Source organism: Aptenodytes forsteri, unplaced genomic scaffold (assembly GCF_000699145.1).
Source record: "Aptenodytes forsteri isolate BGI_AS27 unplaced genomic scaffold, ASM69914v1 Scaffold79, whole genome shotgun sequence".
In the NCBI taxonomy this organism is placed as follows: Eukaryota; Metazoa; Chordata; class Aves; order Sphenisciformes; family Spheniscidae; genus Aptenodytes; species Aptenodytes forsteri.
This window is the reverse complement of record NW_008794776.1, coordinates 4,228,657-4,237,940: the sequence shown is the minus strand read 5'-3', so window position 1 is coordinate 4,237,940 and position 9,284 is coordinate 4,228,657. Positions and strand designations below refer to the sequence as shown.

At 39.9% G+C, this 9,284-nt stretch overlaps 1 protein-coding gene across 2 annotated transcripts in view; it reads right to left on the bottom strand.

Annotated features, from left to right (window-relative positions):
• GOLGA3 (golgin A3) overlaps positions 1-8,360 on the bottom strand; it is a 27,010-nt gene extending 18,650 nt beyond the window's left edge. The window contains exons 1-5 of one of the 2 annotated variants that reach the window (XM_009274341.2): positions 8,011-8,360; positions 4,290-4,571; positions 3,286-3,398; positions 2,107-2,798; positions 733-844 (exon numbers count right to left, since the gene is read on the bottom strand). In XM_009274341.2, coding sequence (XP_009272616.1) covers positions 733-844; positions 2,107-2,798; positions 3,286-3,398; positions 4,290-4,571; positions 8,011-8,146 — 1,335 coding nt within the window. In that variant the 5' untranslated portion in view covers positions 8,147-8,360. The remainder of the gene's footprint in view (positions 1-732; positions 845-2,106; positions 2,799-3,285; positions 3,399-4,289; positions 4,572-8,010) is intronic. The other variant, XM_009274342.2, reaches the window with a different exon arrangement.
• Between the last annotated feature and the right edge of the window lie 924 nt (positions 8,361-9,284).

The following is a 9,284-nucleotide window of genomic DNA, read 5'->3' as shown; positions in this document are numbered from 1 at the left end:
GGACCCACGCTGGAGCGGTCTGTTCCTGAAGGACTGCACCCCATGGAAGGACCCACGCTGGAGCAGTCTGTTCCTGAAGGACTGCACCCCGTGGAAGGACCCACACTGGAGCAGTTTGTGAAGAACTGCAGCCTGTGGGAAGGACCCACGCTGGAGCAGTTCGTGGAGGACTGTCTCCTGCGGGAGGGACCCCATGCTGGAGCAGGGGAAGAGTGTGAGGCGTCCTCCCCTTGAGGAGGAAGGATCGGCAGAGACAATGTGTGATGGACTGACCGCAACCCCCATTCTCTGTCCCCCTGCGCCGCTGGGACGAAACAGTAGAGAAAATCGGGAGTGAAGTTGAGCCTGGGAAAAGGGAGGGGTGGCGGGAAGGTGTTTTAAGCTTTGGCTTTATTTCTCATTATCCTACTCTGGTTTGATTGGTAATAATTAAACTAATTTCCCCAAGTCCAGTCTGTTTTGCCCATGACTGTAATTGGTGAGTGATCTCCCTGTCCTTATCTTGACCCACGAGCCTTTCGTTATATTTTTTCTCTCCCCTGTCTGGAGTGATAGAGCGGCTTTGGTGGGACCCTGGCATCCAGCCAGGGTCAACCCACCTCAGCATCCTTGTAAAGTACCTTATTCAACAATGTTTTTACAAAACACAATTTCCACAAGTAATGAGTAGGAGGCTCTTGAAAATTAATTAATATAGTTTGCTAAATACAGAAATTCAAATTCATTTTCTACCTGATTAGCTTCTAGTGAGAGTGCTTCTAGTTGCCCTTCAAGTCTCATCTTCTCCTTCAGAACCTGCAACATTTCATCATGAGTTCCTGCGATAGAGCTTTCCATAGAAACACTGGAGACAGAGACAGCACATACAGTTAAAGGGTTAGAATACAACACTCATGTAGTTGAAGAAAAGTTAAGCTGAAATTAAGAGGTACTCAGACTCCATGCGTGACCTAGAATTTAGGACATTTTTTCTGGCTTTATGATGGATCCAGGACACAGTGAAACAACCTTTGTTACCATCCAAAGAGATAAAGAAATTATATTCATGCTAAGGTTTTATACATTAGTTTCCTATATTTGCAGCAGCTAGAATCTAGTGTGGCACCCATATATTTGTTATTTTACAGAAGTGCAATGGTTGACTTCGTTTTATTCTGTATCTGCATATCCCATTATAAGCAAACAGACGTAACGGGAGCACAAAACCTCCACAACTATTGTCTGCAATTGTCTGCTTTAATGTGAAAGTGCCTGAGAAATACCAACAGCTGCTGCAAAAGAAGAAAGAATAGGTATTTGGTATAAGGGATTCCTTATGCTCCTTCCCTGATGTACAGCCAAGGAGTCTAGGGAAAAAGATCTTCTCTCTCTCATTACTGTAAGAATTAAGTCTGAGCTGGAATAATTGTCGACAACTGATTTTACCTTAACTTCTCAGGGCATTACACTTTATTCCAATGAAGGGAAAAAAAGGTAATTTCAAAATTAGCGTGTATAAAAAAATGCATCTGCAGACAACTGATAAAAAACCCCACAACTGCGTTGTTAAGGACTTCACCAGTCATCCACTTGCTTGCTGAATCACAGTTTAATACCTACATACACACATAAGCTTGTGAGACTAAGTAAATCTCATTCTAAAGGGCTGAAGAGGGTAAGAGTATCTAGGACAAGACTCTTGGCATGTGCCTTTCAGACCTCAAATAGTTACGAAATGCCTAGATCAGGAAAAGGACAATAATAAATATCACTGAGTCAGTTAAGTCGACGCTTTCAGACTTTAAAGACTAATGCCACATCAGTGATTCAGTGAATGAATGCCCGCTTCACAAGTAAATACAGACAGAAGCAACTGCTAGCAGTACGTTTAAAACACACTGTCAGTGGCAAAAATATCTTTCTCTAAAGATATACTTAGTAAATAGGTACTCAAGTGAAGTGACCTTTCAGTTTCTTTTAGAATCTGTAAATTAACAACAGATTTGATCACAACGAATGTAAGTTAAAACTGGATCCAAAGTTGTTAGAAGGTAAGAGTAATAGGTTGCCTATTCCAAGAAAGTATAATGCCTAATAATGGCCTCACTGTACGGTGATCTTTCTTACCTGCTAGAAATACTGTCTCTCCTACTCCGTACTTCCCCATTAACTTCTTGCTCTTGGGCTCGATACTCTACTGCTGCAGCCTGTAGCACCTCACTGATGGAAGGAAATTGCCCTATTGCATCAGGATATATCTTCTGACCGTTTATTGTATACGGAATACCCCGTTTGCCTTCTGCATTCTGTAAACTGTTACACAGCCCTTTTCCTGACACGCTGCTGTAGGTAGAGCTGTCACTCTCATTTCCGTCCAGCCTCATTCCCACTTCACTCCCATCAATCTCTGAAACGCTATCTCCTGCCAAGGAGGAATTCTCTATTTGATCATCTGTGTCAGAGGGTAGACTAATCTCAGAAACAACTGATGTTGGACCGCTTCTGCTTTGCTTCAGAGTCCCACCAGATAAATCAGTAGCCACAAAATTCCCAGCAGTGTTTCTAGAGCCTGAATCTTCAGTTCTGTAGTCAGCCAAGGACCGGATCTTACTGGGCTTAGATTTTGAACTTCTTCTCTCTTTTGGGGATGCTGGAAGTCCCAAGCTACCCAGCTTTGGCCCCCTGGGGACACTGGTCCGCAAAAAGGAGTATTCTTTTGTCATTGCTACAGTGCTAGCTCTGGGCAAGATTTCTGGATTTAACATCAGCTCAGGATCCAGGGTGCTGGAGGGTCGGTTTTTGGATGTAGACTGATTTGACTAAAAGAAGCAAAGAGTCAATGATGAATTCCAGAATGTTACATTTGAACTAGCATCAAAGACTTATTTTGCTGTAGAACTTAATATGTAAAGCTCTACATTTTTACACTAATATTTAAATATATGCATCATTTCATGAACAAGGTAAATTACATCAACAATCAACCCTATCAAGGCTCAATATATGCATGTTGAAAATGATCAAGGTAGACTCCAACAGCTAACTGAAAAATACAGAAAAAATTGAACTTACTGAAGTTTTGGGTTTTTCTCCCCTACTTTAAGTAGCATAAAATGATACGTTACCAATGAGGTAACAGAGAACCAAATTTTGCATGTCCAGAAGAAAAAAAATGCTTTCTCACATTTGAGAAAGCTACTGAACATTTAAAGCAGAGAAAACAGTAATTTGGAGCACAGAAATGATAAAGTTTTCAAGCGTCTCAACAACACACTGAATCTAGAAGATCTGTTGCGTAGTACTCACTCTTTCTTGATGTCTCTTCACTCTGTATTGTTTGAGCTGTTCTTCTAGCCGTCTTCTTGCTTGAAGTCTTATTTGTTCTTCTTTCTCCAATGGGAGTGAAGACTTTACTGAGCCTGTAAATGAAAGGTATCTTTACAGTCAAGCAGAAAACTCCAACACAGGCAAATTAGATGCAAAAGGAAAAAAGCCCCTTCTACCATCAGCAACATGCTTCATGCTTAAGCAAGGAACGCAAGGAAAGCCTATTGACATGCACCTCAAAATACCCTCTTCTGACATATCCTTGTGAAAGCATTGATAAAGCCTGTGTATTTCTGTCGCTCAGTTTGCAAATGCTGTAGTTCCTCCACGTATACGTGACAAGAGATTATACAGCAAGAACAAAACTATTGCTGTCATTTAATCTCACCGGTCCTACACTTCTGACAGTACTAAAATTATAAAACTAAGCAAGACCTACGCAGTCCACTCATTCCCTACAGGTTAGAGAAAGACGTTCCCTAGACACATTTTCTTTCTTTTTGTTAACTCACATTAAATCTTTGCCATAGTAAGGCTTTTTAAAAACATTATTTCAGAAAACTCCTGCAGCATTAGACACCTTAATATAAAGGCTTCCCCTTTCTCTCCCCTTTATTGCTCTTCTCTTCCCCCCTTTATTACTTAGCTTAAAATCACCTGGTTCTGCTGTTCTGTCTTTTTTTTTTTTTTTAATGTCACCTGTTACTCCTAAGAATCAAGAAGATTAGAATAGTTTCAGCCCCAGAAAGCATAAATTCCCCTCCAGCACAAGAACGATTTTTAAACAGTAAGGCATGTGCCTTAGCTGCAGCAGAGGGTAGTTTACTGAAAGAAAATGAATTGTAGTTCAAAGTAAAAGCTTACTGCAAAACCAAAGTTTAGTCCAAGCTTAAATGATGTTATAGGATTCTAGAGCCAGGCTCAGAGTAAGAAGCTTTATGCAGCAAGAGAAAGCAGGGGCGCCACCGTAAACAGATGCTTACACAATTCAGTTTCTTGCATGGGAAGACTTAGTTTGAGAGACTGCAAAGCTTCTTTTCTAAGAACTATGCCCTCAGCACTAGTTCCCTGAGACTTCCTTAGGCTGTCATGGAAACCAGTCACACCTGGGGATGACTCTTGACCCTGCGCACTGCTGGCAGGGTCAAAAGATACAGGAGAGTTGGGGAAGAGCGACTCTGGCCCATTCTGGCAGGCGTCCACTTTGCTGTTTATCTCCAGACTTCCCTCTTCATTTGGCACTTCGTTGATGTTAATACTGGTAGCTGGAAAAGAAAGTTTCACTGAGCTACACTGTAAGCCACCCCATTTATCTTCACACCTCCACCCAAATACAATGCTACCACTATTGCCTTTAGACTGTAAGAATATGGAAATTGCTAATGACAGCAACTGGCAGGAGGAATTTTATAAAGGACTTTTGGTTCTTCATTTAAAGAGACCGGAACAACTTCCTTTCATTTGCTTTACTACGTTGCCTTCAAGCAGGACCTCAAAAGTGCTCATAAAATATCTTCAAAACCTCACACGGGTTTTTAAATCTTGTTAGGTTTAGAAGCATGAAACACCGAGTGTAAATAACGTGATCTGCGTCACACTGAGTGGCAACCTACTACAAATAAGACTCAGCAACTGCGGGCCTGTGCTGAATGATTCAGCTATTTGGTATGCTGCTGGGCACTGGGGAGGAGGCATCCACCACCCTGACGTCCAGCCTGGGCCAAGCAGAGTTTCTCCATTTTAAACGGACTTTAAATTTTTTCAAATAAGACGTCTTCACCAAAAGTACAGTAGCAAAGCTCACATGTATCAAAATAATAAACCTACCAATTAAAAGGCAATTCAAGAACCACTTTAATACCAATTTTATCCCCGCTTGCTAATATTGGATTTTTCTTTTCCATCAGGAAAAATGCATCTTCAAAACCAGTTCAACACTTCACAGGTTTATATTTTGGATTTCTCACACATTTCTACTTCATTTGGCTGGGGACTACTTACACTTATGAAACAGCTGTTGCAACAAAACTGTATATCTAACTTTAAATGTGTTATTATAGGTCTCAAATGAGCAGGGTACTGAAATAGCCAGTCCTTCTGTTCATTCCCACACCATGTATCACTGGGTGGGGTAACTGGAACGGAATAATATGGAAGATTTTATTATTTTTTCATAAAGATGTTTGAAAATATTTAACATTTATGATCACAAAGTATTTGCAAGTGGAAAAATCAAGTTATCTCTTTCTTCTAGTTTTTCCTCCTCTCAGAGCTACAGACTTGAATAAGCAGTTTGGTTTTTTTAAAGTCTGCTCAAAGAAGATGTGGAGGGAAAGAAACAAACCAACCAACCAGAACTTAGAAACAGATCCTCCCAAAACTAAGTGTTTCTAAGATTCATATGCAGAAATATTCTGTAGCCAGGAAGTTGATTACAACGATACAATAAAACTTTAATTATTGATTTAGACCAGCCCATTAACATATTGCTATTAAACTTCCCCCCCCCCCATAATGAATCACTCTACAAACTTCCGAAAGCAAAACAATTCAAAAATAAAGCTATTATCCTTCATGTATGTGGAGAACATTAAAGTGCACCCTGAAATTAAATAAGCCATATGGGAAAAAGTTACAGGTAGGAAGGTAGGACTTTTTAATTGTTTTCATTTTTGTTATTGAAGAAAGCAAAAGGTTTCCTTTTAAGTGCAGTCAAATTTCACTTCAGAGTAATTTAAAGAGGAAAAGATAAATTTCTACCCCTAACCATTTGTTCCCACCTCTGTGGTGCATCCTCCCTTAAGCCAGCACAGATGTTTGTACAGTGAACCAGATCAGAGGAAACTGAATGAGGAAACTGAATGTGGGTAAAAATAAAAAGTTTTCAGCCTTAGGTTGCTAAAACCCATCTGCTCTCCAAGATGTGAATTAAAACACTTTTGAGTATCTTATTTGTCATGCAGAGAACATTTTCAGGCCATTTTAGCCTGAACAGTTCTCTGATTTAGTTCACCATGTGATCACAAAAACACTTGCAGGCACGATGGAAGGGATGGGTGCAACAAGGATGCAAAGGAGGACAGAGGACAGGACTGCCTTTTTAATGACTAACCAAAGTCAGAGTTTAAGGCATTTTAAAACGAAAAGATTGTCAAAACCAAATTTAAAATAGATGTCAGTGCTATGAATAGCCACAAGAAGCCAAAAATAAGAAGATGCCTCGCACATTCAGAAATATTGTTTCTGCCCACCTTTCAGAAACTGCAGCAATTACTGCATCAGGTTTATATTTTATTTACATTTTTATCTTCACAACTGTGAGTGGTATACAAAAGAGATGCTGGAGCAAAATTCTGCAGGAATGGTTTCCTGGCAACTTCCTGAGGCCATGAGACACTTGGAATCTAAACGCTGCCTTGAACTAAAGTAATTTAATTGCCGTAGTGTCAATACAACTGTGGTCTTTTTAGAACAGTGGGGGAGGAGATGCAATTAGATTGAAAACAGTCAAAAGACACACTACCTATTTGTAAGCCACAATTCAATTGTTTGGACGATGTCCAACACAGGAGAAGACAGGAATGTGTGATCTCCAACTTCGTAAAAGATGAATGAATCATCATATAACTACACTCTGCCAGTCTGATAAAGGGCAGCGTAAGAAATGCAAATAAAGTCTCAGGCCTCCTCTTTCTTGCTTGCGACAAGATGACAAATCTGTGGTATGACAGGAGGGCGGAAGGCTAACAACTTCATCACATGATCACCTCTTTTTACGTAAGGAACCTCTGTACTTTTGTGTATCTACGCAGCCGCAACATATACACCCCCTCCACCCATCTACCACCACATCCTTATATACTAACATATCCTCAGATACCTGTAGTGGAAACATGGAGATTTCAACTCAATACAAGGAAAAGATTTTCACAATGAAAGCAGCTAAATACTGGAAAGGGTAGAGAGGCTGTTGAACCTCCCTCTCTGGTGATTTTCAGAATTCAACAGGACAAGGCCCCGAGCAACCTGATCTAGCTTCAAAACTAGGTCTGCTCTGTGCATGAGGTTGGACTAGACGACCCACAGAGGTCCCTTCCAACCTAAGTATGATTCTATAATCTACTCAGATCAGCACTCTCTTAAGTTTCTTGTAAACAGCTGCATGATTATTTTATTACAGAGCTTGTCTACATAGAAAAGTTATTTTGAGATAATTTAGGGAGTACGTGCCAGTATCTCTCTTCCATAAGTGGAAGTTTAGAGAGACTTGAGTACATTTTCGTTTTTGCCTAATCAATTTAGTTTATTAGGAAAATTTCTTTTGCCAAAATAAAGTACTCCAGTCATGAGTTTACTCCATAACAATCATTTCAGAACTGTTAGTTCTAGAGAATTTCAGGTTATACACTCTTGGAAACACTATCAGAAGACAAGAGTAACACCCTGACCAACACATACTCAACTGACAGCCAATAGTACTTCAGTTAATAGTTTGGTTTTGTTTTGAAAGAATAAATTTTAAAACAGAAGACAGTTTTCCCATACACAGAGCCCTAGCCTTCACCAAACTTGCTTAAAACTGCTGTACAAGAAATTCCTGTCCTCAAGGAACAAAGTCCTTCAGCATCACCTGAACAAAATAGATAGTTGTAGAGAAGCCTGGGTAAGACCAGGAAATGATTTGGTGCATATGAAGTAACTTACTGTTAATTTCATCTGTTGTAACTGGTAAATCTGACTCGGCTTTACAATCCAAAAGTTCTTCAGAGCTGCTGGGGGGGCCATTACTGCTGCTGCTGTTCTCCAAGTGAACATCTGGCTGGACAGATGGGGAGTCCATGGTAAAAACAATCCAGATCCCTGGAAAGGTTTTCTTCTGAATAATTTGCCGCCAAGTGAACTACCAAGTCCTGTTTCTCTCCATCAGCAACAACAGCATCAGGATGTTACACAGTTCTAAGCTTTACAGCTGTTGGTGTGCAGCAGGCAGCTGATAAGTTCAGCAGATCATGAAAACAGCTTGCAGCCAAAGTTGTAATCACCAAGGAGCTGCATCCTCTAGAAACAAAATGTAATAAATTTACAAACATTTCTTAGAGCTTTGGAAATATGAGTTAAAATGAAAGTAGTGCTCACAGATTACCCACCAGCCCAACTTCAACACACAGAACCAGGACATGGCATAATAACAGAGACAATGAAATGCAACCAAGTATCCAGCTTTTGTGAATAAGAAGTGATCTGTTTAACAGCTTTTTTATTATCAGGGGTTTTTTTAGTAGCACTGATACACCAGCGTCATGATACAAGGTAATATTCAGCGAGACAACTGATTTAAGATCATTGTCCCTTTTAATGGAAACGCCTCTTTGGCCTCTGCTTTAATAAGCAAGCCAGTACTCAGAGTAACATTTTGCTCTGTAAATTACAGTCTGGACTTTTATACCATATATTTCATTTCAAGGACCTACTCCCATTTAAGTTTCAGTAACTTTAGTTAGAATGCAGTATGGAATCCAGATTTAATTTTTTTTTAATTAAATTACATCACTACTGTTTACTTGTCTGCAGAGCAATGAGTATGTATCACTGTACAGAGCCCGAACTACTAATTACGGCACGTGTTGGCAGTCAGAACATGGCCTGGGCAGCAGTTCAATGCTGCCTTCTCCTATGGCGAGTCAAGAGGAGGATTTCCAAACACAGTTTATACAATTTGCAAATGATTCTCCAGGCATTCAGATCTTATCTTTGGGTATAGACCCAGCCAACTAATATAATCTGACAGAAGCTGCAGTACATAGTCACTTCAAGTATTTAAATTTTGTTCAAATAGTAACTAACAGCTGAATTCAGATTCCAAAATGTTATGGTTCCTATTTACTGAAGAAACATAAGAAATCCCCAGTTAAAAAAAAAGGGGGGGCGTGTGGGGAGAATGTCAAGTCAGGAATATTTTAATTGCATTTTTACACGAA